The 21,232-nt window shown below is 40.1% G+C and overlaps 1 protein-coding gene across 1 annotated transcript; it reads left to right on the plus strand.

The window, feature by feature from the left end:
• Positions 1–349: 349 nt before the first annotated feature.
• Positions 350–19,900, plus strand: LOC145401634 (ionotropic receptor 21a-like). The gene is made up of 8 exons (XM_080273827.1): positions 350–862; positions 11,054–11,243; positions 12,879–13,060; positions 13,633–13,791; positions 14,445–14,523; positions 16,864–17,013; positions 19,063–19,268; positions 19,781–19,900. Exons 1-8 carry the CDS (start codon positions 350–352, stop codon positions 19,898–19,900), a joined length of 1,599 nt encoding a protein of 532 aa, XP_080129953.1.
• The last annotated feature ends 1,332 nt before the right edge of the window (positions 19,901–21,232 follow it).

A 21,232-nucleotide genomic window follows, 5' to 3' on the forward strand; every position in this document is an offset into this window, starting at 1 on the left:
GTTGGGTACATTTGGATATATAGATGACATCCAGGCATCAACTTTAATGAACCTTCTTGCTGAACGGTACACCCCAAAGTGTCTCAAAGCTGTGATATTGCTTGAACACGGTAATAAATCAAAGTCATGGTCAAATAGTGGGAGAAGCACATATCGAGAAAAAACACTACGCCACCTACTGGTCAACCCTCACGCAAAAAATTCAATGGAAAACATAGTTGTGGACCAAACAAAAACAGATGTGAAAATTATTCTCAGTCAGAAAGTTTCTCACCAAAATCAAGAAACACTGGATCACATAAAGAAATATACAGCAAGAGTGACTCCGTATTCCTGCATAACGTACATGATGCCAGAACCACCCGACTCCCAACTGCTGGCTTTACTAACAGATGCCTCCTCCAACAAGCTAACACAATATTTCCTCATCCATGCCAAAGACACCGTTGAGGCAAAATGTTTTCTACTGGATCAACGCCTGGGGAAGGAGCAAAACATGGCAGCTATTATCCCACAGACGAATCAGAACAATACCAACTGGCGTGTATTAATCCGCCAGCTATTGCACCCTTCAGGCTCCCCAAAAGTTCTCAGTGTAAACAACTGGTCCAGTGGTACAGGACTTCCAAACACCAATGACTTATTCCCAGACCAGATGGCTAATTTCTACAACACCAAACTTATAGGCTCCGCTTTGCAATACAGGCCATTTGTGGATTATGAGATTGTTGAAGGATGCAGGGTAGTGATACCTAAACCATCCATTGACATCAACATTCTGGATGCAATGGCTTATAAACTGAACTTCACCTACGACATCGTCATCCCCACTGACGGTGAATATGGTGTTCTCAAAGATGATGTGAGTATTGGAAAGTCTATCTTTCTCTCTCTCTCTCTCTCTCTTTCTCTTTGTATATATATATATATATATATATATATATATATATATATATATATATATATATATATATATTTGTGTGTGTGTGTGTGTGTGTGTGTAGTAGTAGATTCCTGTTTCATTAATCTTTTTCTGATATCTCTTTTAACTTGTAAACTCTAATGTCATTAGATTTTAGCATTTTGCAGTACTCAATCTTCGTTTAAGTTTATTACTTTAACTAGAATAGAGAAAGTGTCGAAATGTTGATAAATTTATGTATAATATTTTCATTCCTTCGGTTTTACTCTTCACTTCTTTTACATTCTGTCTCCCAAAGGAAGGGTCCTTTGTATATACAGTATGTGCAGTTTTGAAGAGGTAGTTGCGTATAAGTCTTGTAGTATCTTCGTAGCTTCTTGTAGTGTGTTTTGTCGATCAATAATGTATATATTGTACTCGTGGACGAGCAGTAGTTACACGCGAGTAGATTTGTAAGTAGATATAGTTCCCTTTGTCATGCAATGACAGAAGAGGTAAAGATGAGTATGGAACTATTTATAATTTTATTGTCTTGAACAACTAAAGTCTCTCACACACGGGTGAAGTATAAACTAGAGTCCCGCTGTTACCTTCCAGACTGTCTCGCTAGACCACACTTCTCTCTCCCTCTCTCTACCACCTCTCGCTTCTGTAGCTAGCCCCCTTCTGACCTCTAATTCCTCCTTCTTGTCTAGGAGGGCTTGTGTCACGTGTACTGGCCGTGTGTGAAGTTTCTAGAAGCCTGTATGTCTGTGTGTATGTAGTGCTTCCGGTGCACCTCTAGCATTCCTTCAGTAAAATTTTGCAAGCTCATTTTCTTTTCCCACACCTAGCTTGACTGGTGTTCCTATCTATTATGCTATGTATCATGAGTTGTATTATGATAATGTAGATTCTTACATCTACATATCATGCTATCTATTATGATTTGTATTATTATAATATTGAGTCCTGACATCGCTCGGTCACAGCAGCTGGAGAACCTACGACAGCATACAGTACATCAGTGACACACTCTAGTCTATTAATACATAATACTGATTATAATACTGTATATACATAACATTGATGATAATATTGTACTAACCTAATAATATTCTAGAAACATAATACACTGTAAACATATTGTATACATAATGGAGCAAATGCACAATAGTTAACCCCTTAACCGTGGGGCGTCACTTTCGTGATGCTTGGGAGCAAGGGATCATACCGCGGGGCATCACTTTTGTGATTCTGTGTTATTTTGAATTCGTCCGGGCTTTCAAGTGGTGGTCTGTATCATCTATCAGCACTGCCAATGTCCAACACTAGTCAGCACTCCTAATCTCATCTGTACTCCCATCCATTGTTGACAATTTAGCCATTTCTCCCCATTCTTGACTCCCTTCCCTACCTCCCCTCCATTACCCTATCCTCTCACCTGCCCGGCCGTGCTACGCTAAGTAAATCTTCCCTGGAATTTTTCACTGATTTCATCCATTGAAATAAGCCCTATGCCCTATTCTTATACCAAATAATATATACAAGAAAGAAATAAGGTAAGTGAGAGTGCCATACACCTAGAATTGACTAATTATCACCTGACAACACCTCACGTGCACTCGTTCGCTAAATTTCGCTGCTTATTTCCCCTTGAAATATGCCGTATAATCTATTTTCGTAATAAAAATATATAAAAGAAAGTAAGGGAGAAGCCTAAGTGATATTTACATTCACCTGGAACTACCCAATTTATTATGTATTGTCTTGGTTTCCTGCCAACCATTTCATTGCTATATATTAGCAGGTCTCACAAGGCTGAAGTTGGCAGTATTGCACTCACCATAGCCAGGCAGCAGGAGGCCACCACTATCAGTTCACTGTCGTCTTTCAAGGTGAAAGTATGTTGGATTAGGTCCTGCTAACTTCCGCCGCTTTTTAGCCCCATGCAAAGGGCCCTGTGACCTTTACCCACTATTAAACCTCGTGTGGAAAGAGGTAAAGACCTGACAATTGAAAGAGAGTGACTACGATCTTTCTGTTGAGTAAAACAGTGCAAGTGGAATTGTAAATAATGTGTAAACACCAAGTGAAAGAATGAATGTAAATATAAGTGAACAGTGGAAAATAGTTTTATAAGTTACTTCAAGTGACAATGCATTACACAGTGTAAATAAAACAGAAAAGTAAATAATGTAAATAAAATAGAGAACGTAAATAGAAATGTAAATGAGCAGTATTATAAGAATACGAGTATATATACTAGGAGTAATGAAAGTGAAAGTTTCACTCTAGCATGTATGAATACTATGAGTTATGAGAGTGAAGGTGAAAGTGACATTCACTCTCAATGCTAGTATACAGGACGAGAAAGTGAATGCTATGTGTTTTATTGAAAGAAATTGAATCCCTACAGTGACAATAAACTACTATTACTGAAGAAAACTTATGGATAAAGACTGTAGATATATATAAGTGTTATATAGTAATAGAAATATAAACTGTGAGTGTTTTTATGAATAATAGACAACACTAGCGGCGAACGATCGGAAGTGGGATGGTCATATGCCCTAGTAATTTTCATTGCTTTCACAGTGTTTTTTTTGGGGGAGGATGGATTCCAAACTTTTTGAGAATCATAGAATAGTGTTTCTAGTGATAATATCAGGCTGTGATAATCATATTACGAGTTGTCGGGAAGTGTAAAGTGGAGACTTCGTTACCCAACTTCAGAGGTCTCCACAAGTCCTACGGTACTCAACGAAGGCTCAACAAACACCCCAGGAGAAAGCTGAAGGTGTGTGCCATAAGTATATGTGATTTTAATATTCTAGGACTAATAACTGATTTTTGGCAAATATTTTTAGAGAGTCTGTCGGAGCGCGAATATGCCCGCGGGAGCCCCAAGTCAAAGCAAAACAAGCCCTCGGTTTAAGGGTTAAATTGATTATAGAATATTGTATAACATATTGTAAAATGTGTATGTATAACAGACATATGCATATAACTGTGCAATGGTTTTACTGCTAGGTCATTACATTACATACGGAGCTATCCCTTTAGTAATGCCTAATATTTCACCTTATATGATGATTCTGGGGAATACAATTGTAGTTACATTGTATGAAATGTTACATAATGGTTCTGTTACATAATTGTCTTTTTATTGTACATAATTGTATGGTATTGTAATTGTTACATATCGTTTGTAGTTACATAATTGTAGCAACTGTAAGATAATTGTAGTAAGATTGTAGTAATATTGCAGTAATATTGTAATAACATTGTAGTAATACAGAATTGTAGTAACATTGTATGAATTGTAGTGCCACAAATTTAGTATTCATGTATGTGTTTAGGGGTACTGTAATTTCTAAGTTAGATAGGGTGTAATCTGAATATTAGTCTATAAATTCCTGTCCTAAGTAGTAGTTCATATGTTAATGATTGATGTATGGTTAACTTTATTTTTATATGTATACATCTCTGTATCTATGCATGGGTGATGTAATTGTGATGGTTGAGCTATGGGAATTCCTCCATCTGATAGTGATGAATAACAGATGCGTGCAGCCTTTCCCCTTGTTTATGCGTCGTTGTTGGGCGCCAAGTTTAAACTTTAAACAGAATAATAATGGGTATGCAATTCTTTCCGTATCATAGTTGTGAAATGCTTACTAATGAAGCTGCTAGAACCCAAATATGTAAGATTAATAGTCAGAAAAGGCCAAAATAATGTCATTTGTGAGGATCAAATAGTCCCGCTTGCCTTAGCCGTCACTAGATGGCATAAGCTACCCCAAACTCAAGGCGGAATTGTGGTAAATTCAGTATTCAAATTAAGTAAGGATTGAATCCCAAATTTTCCCCAATTCAATCAAAAGTCCTAACGTCATGTGTACACTACTATATAAATAGTGAAGAGAATTAAAACCCACAATATTGCAAAAACACAATCTCATTTGATCTAGCAGTGGTGTCCCTTGGTGCCCGAGAGGCCCCACTCGCTGCTCAGACATCGTGTATAAAAGACGTTGGTTCAGGTGAGCTGTCCACATTCCTCCTTTCCCCCCCCCTTTTTCTTGTTTAATCCTTACTTGTCGTGAACTATATGAAGTAATGTTGTTAAAAGCTTAAAGTAGAGACTCGCTGCTCAGACATCGTGTATAACAGACGTTGGTTCAGTCCACAGACACCGTGACGTCGGGGTGTGCACGAGGCCATCTCGTGGTATTGCCCATAGACTCGTCTCACATACACACTTACACTACCCATGAATTATTTATAAACTGAATGGAGTAGAAATGGTATTATTGATCTATCAGGTGAACTTTATTATTTTTTTTGTAGATAAGGTATAGAAATTTGAAAAGTGATGTGATCATGTAACGGAAAGGCGAAGTTCAAACTCATCAACCGTTTTCTTTTTCTTATATTAATATGTTAGAAAATTGGGAGCGTTGAAGGGAACTTAGTGATTGTGAGCAAAAATGTGATTTTTGAGTTGTTCCTCGAGGCTAAACAAGCCCGAGTGATTATGTATTTTTGGTGATTATGCATTAACGATGATTATTTCATTCATTCATTCATTGCCAGACGCCATGTATCCCAAACGGGGTGGCCAAGGGCTTAGAGTTAATTGTTTTACAGGGAGGGGCACTAATCCTCCACCAACCCCACTTGACACGTAGGGATGCCAACAGCATCTGGTGTTCCCAGGCGGTCACCCATCCAAGTACTAACCAGACCCAACTATGAATTGTTAATAATTATGAATTGATAGTGATTGTGAATTATTAGTAAATTGCTTGATGAGATTATAGTACACGGACGAAATAGAACACGAGTGATAATTTTTCTTGGTTCTAGGCTATGCCAGCCCGAAAAGACAACTCAAATCAATAAATGTCCCAGTCTTGAGGCTATTGACGAGCCCAAGAATAACCGACAATAAAGAGTGAGGTATTTTGACCTTAGAAATCACTTGAATATTCCATTTGTTTCGCTTGGTGACAATATTGTATGATGTTCGTCCAAACCATGGTTTTATTTTACAACCCTTTTCCATATGACTGAAGGTCATGTAATTAAAAATGTCTGTTGAAAACCAGAATAGAATTATTAAAGTAGACTAAAGTATATGTCATTTTTATACCCAATCAAGGGAATTATGTCCTCTCATGCATAACTCACTCCCCTTCCAATTCAAGATTCCTCCGCTTTGGGAACGACGACCACACGTGGTACTGACTTAATCTCGACTCGGCCAAAACTATAAACGCTACCAAAACTATTGTAAACAATTAACCATTATCATATCAAGTCCAAACACCCCCCCCCCCTTTGTTTTACTGAAGTAAATATACTATAAATCATTAAGGGGAGACTAAGTCGAGTACCATTTGAATTATCAACGAGTAAGTTGAACAGAACCAACAACCGGTGGGAAATCCATAAATTCCCAACCATTACACTTGTAACACCGGTAAGATTATAAATCCTAACATTACCCTGATGAACAATAGTGGTGGGATTGTAAATCCTGTCATTACAGAATTGTTACATAATTGTAATGTTACATAATTGTATTTTTATTATACATAATTGTATTGTATTGTAATTGTTACATATAATTTGTAGTTACATAATTGTAGGAACTGTAACATAACTGCAGTAATGCAATCGTTTGTCGTTACATAACTGTAGTAATTGCAGTAATATTATAGTAACTGCAGTCCTGACATTGCTAATCCGGTCATGCTGCTGTCGGTGATAGTGATGATGTGCCTTGCCACTTGCTCATGGAGAACAATAACTTGCTCTTTGTTTCACTTATAGAAGGAGTTTATGCTGTATTGTTCCATTTGTATTAACAGTTACACCTATTATCATTTGTTTGTTATGCGATCTTACTGTATTTTGGTATGTATTAATTTTCTATAGTTTTCTTTTCTTCGTTTGCGTACGCTTTTTTGGTGTTGTCCGAGGTTGCATAACTGCTGGCTAATCCTTGAAACCCTTTTTAAAAGGCTTAGTTTATATTGCACAGATATTATTGAAAATATTATATAGCCCCATATTTTGTTATTCTACATAAAAATATATATACACTATATACAATATACACTCATTTGTTGTTCATTTGTACCTATCGTGGGCAATGCATGTGTCAGCACTGTGTGGAAATCTTTGTCTTCACGAATGTGTGGAAGATGTTCATTCTTGCTAACGGCATTTTGTGTTAACCATTTTTTTTTCTCTTTTCCCGAATTTCCTTGTAGCTAATTTAATTTGTCTGGTTCCACTAGATAGCTTTAATTTGTAAATGTTTATTACAGTTCTTTTCATCGCTCACTTTGAAGATGTAATAATGTCTAGTTGTATGTAGGTATAAATGGTAACACTCGTTGGTGGTAAATGCATTGTATAATAAATGAATGAATATATACAGTGTAGAATAGTTATTGTTGGTGCAAGTATTTAGTGAACGAATAATGCAGATAAATGAAGTATGTGTAGTTAAGTTGTAATAATACAGCACGTTTTATATGTTTGTGCAAAAGGTTTTGTCTACCACTGTGTCTATCACTGTGTATTGTATAAAGGAAGTAAGTATGTACATGGAGGGAATGGTGTGAGTGCTGGTGTCAGACACACGTTGATTGATGTGATGCGGTCTCAGCAAACGAGCACAGCAATGTGAACTTCCCACACTCTGGTAGCTGTAGTGATTAAATGAGTAGTGATGAGTAACGAGTGAAGATGGATGAGTAAGGTGAGTGGTAAATTAGGGCTCTGGTATTTGCTGCCATCGTCTTGACCTCTTCAATCTTGCGTCAGCATGGTGATGGAGACAGAGGTGGCGGGCGGTTGTCGAGAGGAGGGTGGGGTCAGGTGGTTGTGAGTCGTGAGTCGTTTCTCGCTTTTTGTTTGCTTGTTTTGTTTTTCTTTCTCGATGTATTCTCGGTCTTTTCTTCTAGTGATTTACTCGTTGTGGGATGAAGATTGCCACTACTTGTAGGTGCGTGTAGAAGATTATAGAGATGTCTCGTAGACTTGTTACTTGTAGATAGAATTTCTTTTTCTGCACTCGTAACTCGTTCTTCTTATTGTATACTCGCTTGTGGTTATTTGATAGTAGAATTGGTTTCTTGATAATGTAGAATCAACTGTAGAACTGAAGCTGATCTTGGTTAGAGTTTCGGCTGTTTTTGTAGAAATTTACTGTAGATTCGTGGACGAGGTTCGTACTTTCGCTGCCACCATATCTTGTAGAAACTTCATAGCTTCTTGTAGTGGGTTTTGTAGATCAGTTATGCATATAATGTACTCGTGGACGAGCGGTAGTTATACGTGAGCAAGGCTTGTAACTGGATAATCTTAGTTTCCTTTGTGAAGCAATGACGGGTAAGGTAAAGATGAGTGTTGGACTATTTATAATTTTATTGTCTTGAAAAGAACAACCAAAGTCTCTCACACACGAGTAAGGTATAGAGCCCCGCTGTTACCTCCCAGACTGTCTCTCTAAACCCCTCTTCTCTCTCCCTCTCTCTATAACCTCTCGCCCCTGTAGCCAGCCTCCTTCTCACTACTTACTCCTCCAGCCTCCTAACTCCTTTCTCTAGGAGGGCTTGTGTCACGTGTGCTGGCCCTGTGTGAAGTTTCTAGAAGCCTGTATGGCTGTGTGTATGAAGCGCTTCCGGTGCACCTCTAGCATTCCTTCACTATTATCTTGCAAGCTCATTTTTTTCCCCCACACCTAGCTTGACTGGTGTTCCTATCTGTTATGCTATCTATTATGAGTTGTATTATGATAATGTAGATTCCTACATTAATCTATCATGCTATTATGATTTGTATTATTATAATACGAAGTCCTAACAATACAAAGCATGTAGTCAATTTTAGTGATGCAGTTAATAAAAAAACTTGTATATTGTCAAAACAACGGCAACTCACGTGGATAAAATATATTTTTGCCTACATTCTAGTGTTTAAAATTTTATTGCCGTATGAAAGTGCATAAGTAAAGGGTGACAGGAGTGGAAATGAGTTATCTGAAAGGAAAGACAGAGAAACAAGTATAGAAGTGAAGGAGCACTGTGGGGTTGATGTGCATGTATATGTGTTCCGGATGTGTTGAAAAACAATTTTGAGACAGTTTTGCCATGCAGAGTGAATGCAGAGTGTTTGTGTGTGAAATGGAGAGGGAAAGGAGAAGGGAAGACCGAGGATGAGGTAGCCGGATGGGGTGGAAAGTTGCTTGACTGGTGCGGGGTTGAAGAGAGGAACGAATGATGACAGGGCTCAGGATGACGTGGAGGGATATGGCGTCTGGCTATAGCTATATATATACAGAGAGAGAGAGAGAGAGAGAGAGAGAGAGAGAGAGAGAGAGAGAGAGAGAGAGAGAGAGAGAGAGAGAGAGAGAGAACAATAAACCCTGCTTCTGCATGAAAATACTCATACACACGAGGTGAAATGGTCATTTAAGAATCGTCAAAAATGCTACTGCGTAACGTACTGTGCCATCCATTGCATCATCCAAAAAGAGAGGATGGCAGTTTAGAAAGTATTCAGGTAACCGAGTTAGGACAAAGTATTTTTGTATTCATGGGATCTCCGACACACAGGATACAGTTTCAAAATGAGTTAAGTTTAATAATGCCGTTTTTCTCAGACAGTCTTGTGTGTGTGTGTGTGTGTGTGTGTGTGTGTGTGTGTGTGTGTGTGTGTGTGTGTTAAAATAGTTAACCTCCATGCAAACAGTGATGAGCATTAACTCAAACATGAACCCTCATATTAAGGTAAAAATTTGCTAAATAACGCAGGGGCTGCATCATACATTAGCCTCTTTTAGGTCCACCAAAAATCTTTAGCTTCACCAAACATGAATGGCAAAAAACGAGCATTAGCTGCATCGAAATCTGATTGCTCCAAAAAATGGCTGTACCAATTTAATATAAATCCTCTGCAGCAAATATTACCTGCAACAAATATTGACTGCATTAAACATTAGTTGCACCAAACAAACATTAGCTGCACCAGACATTATCTTCACTAAACATTGTGGCTAATGTTGAGTTCGGAAAAGCCAATCCTTCCTTGTACTTTTGTCATGACGCAAAACCAAGCAAATGCAACTGATCCCATTTATTTTCTTTCTTCTGTTATTCCTCTAAAAAATTACTGGATTGGGATTATGAAAAAGGCAGAGATTGGATAATTCAGATGTCTTGATTGGCCATGGAACAAGAAAATCTATCGTTTTGAACTTGTTTCCTTTCTTAATCTCGAAGCCACTTGACAAATCATGAATGATGTCGACTTCGGATGAGCCACCTTCTTTTTGTGCCTGATCATGATACCGGAAAGAACAAATTTTCTGGATCCTATCTGGGTTATTGGTGATGTTCTACCTTCGTGAAGCACTCGGAAATTATTACAAAATGCTGGAGGCTTGTCGTGTTCCCGATTAAAGTTTTATAGATAATGGCCATAAATCATGGATCAGTCTCTTCCTTCATTTTCGGGGCCAAAGGATCAATATTATAAGCTGCGATAAATCAGAGCCATTAAATACTAGCAATCCTTGCATGGGAACCCCATCATTTTCAGACTGTATGTTCTATTCACTCAGTACACTGGTTTCCAAAATGTATCTCTCTCATCAAAGACACTTTCTTTAGTTTTCCATTTTTCAGAATCGACCCAGTTACTTGCATCCTGTCGTTTCTCATTCCTCATTTTGGGAACTTGCTTTCCGCTTCACTGTGTAAATAAAAGTATGTGGCCATAAATCCCTGTTCAATCTTGTCTCCCATGAAGAAGGGCCATTGGATTGGTGTGGTGGGTGATGGTGAATGCCAACCACTCCTTGTGCTTGGAAGGATAGCAGCGAATTCACCATACTTTATGGGACTTAATATGGCCCAGATTTTCGTCATTTGTCGGCGCATATCATGTAGCTCAGTTGCCGAACACAACACTAACCTCCTCCATTGCAGTTCTTCGAGAAGAGCCCCATATTTCAGTATTAATCTTATGTAACAAATCAGCACTTGAAATAAAGATATGGCAATTTTAACCGTGTAAAATAACGAAAATATATAGATCCCATCCTTGTCTACTTGTCTCGTCGGTTCCTAGGGCCATTGGACTGGGGTAATGGGTGACGTTGAGTGTGGGCGAGCCAACGTCGCCATTGGCCTAGTCATGACACAGGAGCGAGCCAATTCACTGGATCCTACCATGATGTACTTCATGGACGCCATCACCTTCATCACAGCCAAGAGTCCCCCGAGTGCGCCCTGGAAGAAGCTCATCACTCCTTTCCAGCGTGAGTTAAAGTAGGATATTCCAACATAATCAACATGTTGCTTTGTGCCCTGACTCGTATCTCTTTTGGAATTCACTACCTCGCCAGCTATTTCATCCTCTGTCCCCCTTCATCCCTAAGACTCAACCGCAAGTCTCACAGTACTCTGGTGCTCTTCTTGTCAGTCACGTGAGTCAAAGAAAGCAGTTCAACCTCATCATGAGGCAAAATCAGTGTTTCCAAAGTGTGGCAGACTAGGCCATTTCATCCCAATGACAGCATGATTTAATCTAAGTAGTTCCTATGTAAGTCACAGTAGGATTTTTCCAGCGAGTCAGTGTAAGATTTTTCAGTGTAAGTCAGTAGAGGAAATTCCAGTGTAAGTCTGTGTCAGATTTCCAACGTACGTCATTGTAGGAAACTTGAACATAAATGTAAATAATTCCAGGAAAAGACAGTGGACGATTTTTATGTTTATGTATGTAACTCCATTAGTCAGTGTAGGACTCTGCAACATTAAGCCAGTGTACGAAACAGAACCTGAGGTCAATTAAGAAAATTCCAGCGTGAGTCAAAGTGGAATATTCTTTCATACTTCCGAAGTAAGTCAAAGTGAGAAATTTCTATCATAATATCAAAGAGAATCGAAGCAGGCGATCCCAAAGCGTGTCAGAGTATTCAAGGATGAGTCAACTAGCTGCCGCTTTGACAAAATAATTCAAACAGTCAAAGTGTGAGTCATTTATACACAGTTTCAACATTACTCAAAGTACACATTTTAACATAAATAAAAGTGCACAATAAATGGCAATAGCCGAGTTTATAATATTATTAGGTTACCCTTCTTCGAGGTACAGTAGCCTGAGGGTTGGCCACTGTTTTCCAGTCCGAAAAAGATTAAGGGAGGTTCACCAGCCTGCTTCCTGTGGTGATAGTACGTGGCCGCAAAACATTCAGCCACCCAGTTCGTCACACACTCACATATCCTATCCAGACATCTTTGTCTTGATCTATCACGCCTGAGTACCATGAAAGACCAAGACAAAAATGGAAGGATTTGATAACCAGACGTATGAAGAAGGATTGTCTTGTGGTTTTGCATACAAAACTCGCAAAAATATTCCTCGTGGAGATAATGTCAAAGCAACAAACATACGTAGTGGCCACTGAGCTGCATTGTAAAATTTCCCGTACATAGTATGTTCCAGAATCTCTTCCCGTGCCACATTATATTATTACCTTTACATGAGATAATCTCTTTTACTTCCTTTACTACAAATTTAACTCGATGCAGTTGAAGTGCAGTGGATAATTGCATGTGTGTGGTGATGTATACGAGGGATGGAGAGATTTTTACAAATGATCTATGTATATCAGTTTTTTATTGCATATTAACTTATTAAGCTTCCTGTGGCATGAACGTATGAGTGTGTGAGAAAGTGTCAGTCTGAACTGGGGTTCTGCTCTATCGCATCCAGACCACCATAGTCTTCTTCATTTACTCAATACACCCTATTAAACTTTCCTTGCAGTTAAGGTGTGGATGTATGTGGTGATTTTTGTGTGATGGTGATCAATTTAAATTTCGTTCCCCTGCGTTATCATTATATTTCGTTAAGTTATATACTCCAGATTCTCTTCACACTTCCCCTTCAGTGAAGGTATGGGTGTGTGTGGTGGTGTCTGTGTGTGGTGGGGTTCTGCTCTACCATGTTTTCTACCACATTCAAGCCACCATCTCCTCCTCCCGCCTCCTGGATTCCCACGCCTTCATGCGCATCCTGGCTTCCTTCCTCAGCCAGTCCCTCTATGGCTACCTCTGGCTCTCAGCAGGCAGGGTGAGCATAAGTCTCACTAGCTATTCATCATAGAATGCTTTTATTCTGCACTTCTCAATACTCGGGATATAATCACACACACACACACACACACACACACACACACACACACACACACACATATCAAAGACATAGTCTCAACTGTCACTTTAGAAACCGGGGCCACATCCGGGTGCTACGGTACTTATTAATGTAATATTTTTTCTAACAAAATACTGAAATAGAAACTTTGTTTTCCTAACGCATCATTGATATTAAAGTTTTTGGCAATTTGAAAATATTACCCTGATATTTGATCACATAATCTGTTATAGTTGTATCGATGGTAGGAAGTTTATTACAAACTGCTCAGTGCCGAGTCTCGCAAATTCATTTAATACTACGACTATAATTTGTTTTTTCAGAAAAAGCCATGATGTCACGATGTCGACTCAGGACAGCTGAAATCTAATTTTATGTTTATACATTGAATTGCTGCCGTGTAAAAAAATGCGAAATAATAAATACAGAAAAAAAAGAAAGGTAACGAAAATCACTTTGAAAGAAATATAGCAGCTGCCATATTTCCTCAGGTGTTTCTCGGGTTCTGGTTCCTGTACGTCTTCTTGGTGACGACCCACTACAAGACCTCCCTCACCAGCAATTTAGCAGTGCCCTTCATTCCCCCACCGCTAGACACACTCCAGCAGCTCCTTGGGTCCAACCTGAAGTATGGTGTGACCGAAGTTAAGGTAGGTATTCCCCAGACGGACCAAGATTCCTATTCATTTGAAGTACAGGAAGAAGAGCTTTGAAATAGCTTATTATTTTATCCTCTTTCATTGAATACATTACATAATCTACCCTCTCAGTCATTCGGTTAATATAATTTGGCACAAACTTTAGTTTTTAGATTCTCAGGATTACAAGACAACCAAAACACAGGGGAAAAATTCCCTCATGCCCAGTTTCATTGAAGGCAGAGGTCTCAGTACAATGTGTGTGTGTGTGTGTGTGTGTGTGTGTGTGTGTGTGTGTGTGTGTGTGTGAGAGAGAGAGAGAGAGAGAGCGAGGGGGGGACGAAAGGGAGAGAAACTGTACAGGCTACTCAAAAGTAACTCCACAGTAAAAGAAAATCATTTGGACTCTTAATTCTCTCAACACTACACGAATCCTACCTACCAAGAAAGACCTAGCCAGTGAAAATAGCTTTTTATGGAAACTTTTTTCTAAGTAAGATTATCAGCATATTCCACCTTTCTTCTCATTACTGCTCGGAACACCAACTCTCCATGTCTCGCATCCCTGTGTATAAAATTGTGGACAGGGTCGTGCCATATGACAACGATAAGAACACTGTATATTTGAGTAATATAATATTCTTTTCTTTTTCTACATTCTCTAGATTCGTGCTACCTCCAATTCCACCTTCCCTGGTGCAGGAAATGGACGCTATTACGTTTTGGCACTGAAACAGCCGAATGGTGAAGTTGTCCGATCAATCAGACATCTATTAATCCTTGCCTGTTATACGAAAGGAGGAAAGCGGGCATGGAAGGAGTTGAGGGGCGGAAGAGAGATTCATATGTAGAAAAAAGGGAGAGGTGAAAAGATTAGTAAATGAGAGTAAGAAGAGAGCGGATGAGGAATCTGGAAGGAACTTCAGTGTAAAGTGGAGGGACTGTAAGAAAATGTTCTGGAAGGAGGTAAAAAGAGTAAGATAGGGTGGAAGTGAAGTTAGCAGGGGACTGAAAGATAAAAATGATAGATTACTAGTGGAGAAGGGAGAAAAAGTGAGCAGATGGAGAGAACACTTTAAGGAATTGTTGAACATAGAGGATGGAAGTAATGCGAGTATAAGTGGCTGGGGAATGGCTGGGAGAAGGAAGGAGGTGAGAAGACAGGAAGAAATCAGTAGGATAGAAGTTGTGGAAGCAATGAAGAAAGTTAAATTGGGGAAAGCCCCAGGAATTGATGGAGTGTGTGGTGAAATGCTGAAGCATGGGGGAGAGATAGTAGTAGAATGGATGTGGAAAATGTGCAGATTGGCCTGGAAGGAAGGTAGAGTCCCGGAGGATTGGGAGTCATGTATGATTATACCCTTGTACAAAGGAAAGGGGAAAAAGAATTGTATGGTAATCATAGGGGCATCTGTCTTCTTAGTATAATAGGAAAAGTGTATGGTAGGATACCTATTGACAGAATTAGAGAAAGAACAGAGGAATTAGTTGGAGAAGAACAGGGAGGCTTTAGGAAGGGAAGAGGTTGTGTAGATCAGATATTCATTCTTAGATCTTTAGTGGAAAAGTTTCTAGAGAAGGGAAAGAAGTTGTATGCAGCTTTCATGGATTTGGAGAAAGCATATGACAGGGTGGATAGACAAGGATTCTGGAAAGTGTTAAGAATATATGGAGTAGATGGGACGTTGTTGAATGCTGTGAAGAGTATGTATGATGGTGCTAAGGCTGCAGTGCGTGTAGATGGTGAACTGAGTTAATTTTTCTCTTTGAAGGTTGGTTTGAAACAGGGATGTGTCATGTCTCCATGGTTGTTCAATCTGTACATGGATGGAGTAATAAAAGAGGTGCAAGGTAGGGTAGTGGATGGTGGAGTGGCCCTTGTGAGAGAGGGTAGTGTTTGGAAACTCTCTGTACTGTTGTTTGCAGATCATACTGTGTTGTTGAGTGAAGACGAAGGAGAGCTGTAAGGCTTGGTGGATGAGTTTGGGAGAGTGTGTAAGAAACGGAATCTAAAGGTGAATGTAGGGAGGAGTAAAGTGATGGTCTTTCAGAGAGGTGAAGTTAGTGAATGTACAGCAAGGTTGGATGGTGAGGAATTGGAAAATGTGAGTACGTTTAAGTACTTGGGTAGTGTGATGAGTAAGGATGGAGGTTTGGAGGGTGAAGTGCTTGAAAGGGTACAGCAGGGAAGAAAGGTTGCTGGTTCCTTGAAAGCAGTGATAAGAAGCAGGGAAGTGAGCATGGAAGTGAAAGTTACTACATGACAGTATTGTGATACCAACTCTAACGTATGGAAGTGAAGCTTGGACGTTGCTGGAAGGACACAAGTCAAGAATGAGAGCAGTGGAAATGAATTATTTAAGAGGAGCCTGTGGAGTCACATGGAGAGACAGGCTGACAAATGAGGATATAAAGGAGCGTTGTGGTGTGGATGTGGATGTGATAGGAAGCGTTAGGAGGAATACACTGAGGTGGTTTGGCCATGTGGAGAGGATGGAGGGTGAAAGACTGACGAAGAGAGTGTATGTGAGTGAGGTGGAGGGGGGGAAGAGGGATAGGGAGGCCGAGGATGAGATGGAGGGATGGGGTGGAGAGGTATATGAGAGAGGGATGTGTGAGTTGGGAGCGGGGCAGTGAAGTGGCGGGGGACAGGGCGACGTGGAGGCGATTTGTTTGTGGCCACCCCGAACGGGATTGAGGCATCTGGCAATAGATAGATAGATAGATAGGAAAGAGGGCTGCAGGAGAGGGGCAGCTTCAGCCTACAGTCCACTGGGTTCACATTCGGATGAAACTTGGGCTACAATAACAACAACAGCACCTTCCTTACAACATCTTGTTATCGTTTATTTTTGTCTCTAACATATACCTGTAATTGTATTCAGCATTGTCACACACAATTTTTGTTTCATCTACCACTCTTACAATCAGGGAGCATTACACCAGCTCTTCTCCACATCCCCCATCCCACTGTACCAAAGACTGTGGAGGGACATGCAATTCTACAATGATGAAAACAGCATGCGCATGGTGGTAGAGGGAACCTTCTCTTATATACATGCCCGCAGTTTCCTCGTGCTTCAGATGTTGATGCACAACAGCAGCCCCAGGAGAAAGACTGGTCTATATGTGGCCACGGAGGAGTTCTTTCCAACTGGATCAGCATGGTATTTGCCCAAAGTAAGCGAAAACAGAAGAAATACAAGGCTTATATAGCATTCTCTTCCAGACATGGTGAGATTATTTTCTCTCCTTAGACAAAGACAGAAACTCATGAAATGCAGAGTTATAGTACATAATTTCTATAGCGCTGTAAGTATGAAACTACCGTACTGTATAAAACATAAAGAGGAACCTGTTGCTGGATTTCGATCATTTAATAACAAGGGAGTGAAAAGGTATCGACTTTTGAAAACGTGATAGTGTTAAACCAGCCCTTGACTGGTACGATAATCAGTGAATGGTACGGTAGTCAGTGAAGTTACTGCAAATAAAAGTGACAGCTTATTCGTGTAATGAACCAATTTGTCGCAATTAGTAGCAGCAAAATGCCTTTGTCGGTGGGCATGAGCAAGGCCATTTAAATTTGAAAGCATTGAAATGTCATCTTACACCCCGAGGATGCCTAGAATGTGCTGAAGGCTATCTACCTACCAAGTTTCATGCCTTTACGACAAACTGTCTGGCCTGTGGCCATCTTTTGAAGATCTTCAACATTCTGCACTTGGTGTGTGTCACGTGCCGCGTGCACCGCAGGGATGTGAGGAAACCTGTCAAAAATAAATCTTAAAGAATGGGGCTATTGTACAGTGCTTATCACGCAGTGATCGGTCCTGTAGTTACTGAGATATGTTTCTCAAAAGCTTTACAGACGGGCCAGGTCAGGCGGGGCAGGGTTGGGCCGCTCATATATGAGAAAATGCCAGTACTTGACAAGAGATTTGTGAGGGCTTCATCCTCACTCGTAACATGTTTTCTAATATATTAACCATTTGCAACCTCCTTTCACCGAGATGTAACGGTTTGGATAATTTTCAATTCTTAAATAAGAGGGGAACTCTGAAGTAGGGACCTCTGAGTTTCGCAACTATATGCCGATAAATGGGGGACGATTCACTTAGTCACCTCTTTCCACTAGCTACAACGTATGGCATCACTGCTCTCTAAAAGTTAACACTCAAGCTCTTAAAGCGAGTGAGGGAGTTATATTTTGTGGTGTGTGTGTGTGTGTGTGTGTGTGTGTGTGTGTGTGTGTGTGTGTGTGTGTGTGTGTGTGTGATCAAAATGACTAAGAGTTTTCATCTGATTTAACAAACATGTGGAATTGTTGTGGATCAGACAATGTGTCAGTGGTCAAGGTCATAGGGAGAAATCAAACGTTGACCAAGCATAGCCATTTTCTATCCAATTTAGACCAAACATGAGGGAAGGACTGAGGGTAAGGAGAGAGTGAAAGAAATGAATTTTTACATCAAACAGTCAAAGACTAAGGTCAAAAGGCAAGATCACAGTTCGACTCGTGTGTCCTTCTGTGAACAAAATAACTAAAACTCTTGATCTCATTTCAACCGAATCTGGTGGAAGGGTTAAGGATCAGACAAGGGGTTGTTTTATTGTTTTTGTGAACAATTTGTCAAAGGCCGAGGGTACTTGGCGATGTTAGCTTAATCCAAAGTTTGAGAAAGGTTCGCAGAAAGGCAAGGAAACAGAGCTTTTGTTGTGTGAAATATTTATCAAACGGTGAAGGCCAAAGTGAATGATCAAATTTCGTGGACTGAGGGCAACGTCAAATCACTCAGTTTAGAGCTGCTTTCGGCTAAATTTTATGACAAGGTTACCGATCAGGTAAGAATTAATTCGACATAGAGAGTAATCAGTTCAAGATAAAGGTTACTGGCACAGCCAAATGTACGGCCCTTATGTTTATTGGTGTGTGTGATCCTTCTTGTTTTTTTTATGCATCCTTATTGTCTATCACCTATAAACTATTATTTCGCTTTTGTATTTATTAATATAAATTATTATTGCATTCTGTGATGAAGTGTGTGTTGGCTGAGGGATGAGAAAAGGAAAGGTTGCTTGATATGAGTGTTTTTTAGGGGGAGGCAGGAGGGATACCGGACCGTTTCTTGGTTGAGGCTGGTTAAGACTCTCAAGTGGTTTTGACAGCACCTGGAAGGAAGTGAAGCAGAAAAAAAGGGTATGTGAGTTACCATTCAAAATGTTAGGTGTGCATGGTTAAATCCAGATGACTCCATGATATACATATTTTCAATTCTGTAGAAACTCACAGAAACCGTGCATTGGCTTACATCCTTCAGGGTGCACCGTACCTGAAGAACTTCAATGCGGTGATGTGGCGGTGTGTGGAGGCTGGCTTAATCAACAAGTGGCTATATGACGTATACGCCGTTTATGTGAAGGAATACCAGGACCAGAAGTCATCACAGGAGCAGGAGGACACAGCCGTTGAGAAGGACACCAGACTCGTAAGATTTAGATGAGAGAGAGAGAGAGAGAGAGAGAGAGAGAGAGAGAGAGAGAGAGAGAGAGAGAGAGGAGAATTAATCCAATTGTACGGTAGATTGTTATCTGCATAATTTTTCTGGCTACTTCCATACTATTTTAGTCAAGTGAAGAAGTTTCCTGCCTGACAAAGGTTTGAGTAAAACGATATTTCTTCGTTAAAAAAAAATCACTGCACTTTGCGCCAGCCAAGATTGCATTAGATCCACATCCTCTCTCACCATTGGCATTAATTGGCATGGTAATTATCGTGCAGCTTACTGAATGGTGACCTACGTCATACGATATATTCATATGTATTCGTATATACTGCAATAATTTTCCCTGACTCTAAAATATCTTAAAGTGAATGGCTCTGCTATTAAGCTAGTGGCTCGGAGTATTATGTAGCTGTGAACTGATGCCTAAAACAACCATATTTTGATTCCTTTGTGTTTCCTTCACTTTCCATGGTGTCTCTTCTCTTCTTGTCCAGGTTGTGTTCACCTTGAATCACCTGCAGGGAGCTTTCTTCTTGTTCTTCCTCGGCCTCGGGTGCGGGCTGTTGCTATTGTTTCTGGAGCTGCTGTTGGCCCCGTACACCTCATCAACCTGAAAATGTTGGATCAGTAATGCCTTAAAAAAAATAAACTTTTTATTGTATTCAATCTCTCTCTCTCTCTCTCTCTCTCTCTCTCTCTCTCTCTCTCTCTCTCTCTCTCTCTTTAGGAGCTTTTATCCAGGTTTCAAGATTTTCTTACTGGAGGGGTTTGATACAGCACTCATTAATTCCTCCGCTACCGGTACACTAAAATAAGCTTCGTAAAATCTTTTGATCTCTGAAAAAAATAGGCGTTGCGTGTAGAAAGGGCCCAGTGTGCCATCCCCGGCCAAACCTGTTTTATTGCATATATCACTATTTTCATCCCTCCTCTATGCGCTGGGCTTGGATGGAAGACCCTTGCTCCACTCGACGTATGGCTCATAGTCCATACAAAACAACGTGTGAATCGACCTTAGAGGCTGGGCAGTGGTTGTCCCAGGCAGCCTGCATAGAGACAGGGTCCAATATCCCATTAACTCAGTGAGCAGCGCGGAGGGTAGGGGTTGGGAGGGTGGTGACGGGGAGATGATGCCATGCTTGGCGGGACTTATATGCCAATTAACAGGCTGCTCATGAACACACCCCCTCTTTCACCCAATCTTCGCCTGGGATGGAGCCCAGGAACATGCCAGTCCGTTGCTACACTGGCATCTTTTTACGTGTGCATGAAGATCTTCGCACTTTTGCGCTTATTATCCAGGTTTACTGTGGTTTATTCTCAGAAAAGACTGTGAAAAGTCCTGAGTAAGTGTTTGCTTTAGTAAAATTTTTGTTGAATACACACAGACAGAGGGAAAATGCAAGTGAATGAGGGACACTAACAACAGAACTGTAATGTTATTATTCATAGTAACGCTTAATATTATCATCATTATTATGATAAGACTAGTATTGCCTTTATTATTATTGTGTTTGTTATATACAATACAGAGTGACTGTGAAAACATTAATGATGAATGGACTGACAGGGACAGACAGAGGAAGAATGGGAGAAAATGAGGGATAATAAGACCACCATTGTATTTTTTTTAATGGGAGGAAGAAGGAACCAAAGGCCATGAGCCCACAATAACAGTTCCCTCCAAGAGAAAAACAAAATACAAGAGAGAGCCAAATTCAAGATCCATTCATTTCGAGATGCCTGGACACACTGCGTTTAAAAGACTGGAGATCACAGGCAGCAGGAAATACAGAAAGAGGGAGACAGTTTCAGAGTTGACCTGTTGCATAAATGAAGGACTGGGAGTAACGGTGAACTCTTCCATTAGAGAGATGGACAGAAAAGGGATGAGAGTTTGCTGCTAGACGGGTGCTAAGTGCCAGTCGTAGAGGTGGAGGAATGCA

Source organism: Coenobita brevimanus, chromosome 56 (assembly GCF_032717465.1).
Source record: "Coenobita brevimanus isolate Jiangsu-jjx chromosome 56, ASM3271746v2, whole genome shotgun sequence".
Lineage (NCBI taxonomy): Eukaryota > Metazoa > Arthropoda > Malacostraca > Decapoda > Coenobitidae > Coenobita > Coenobita brevimanus.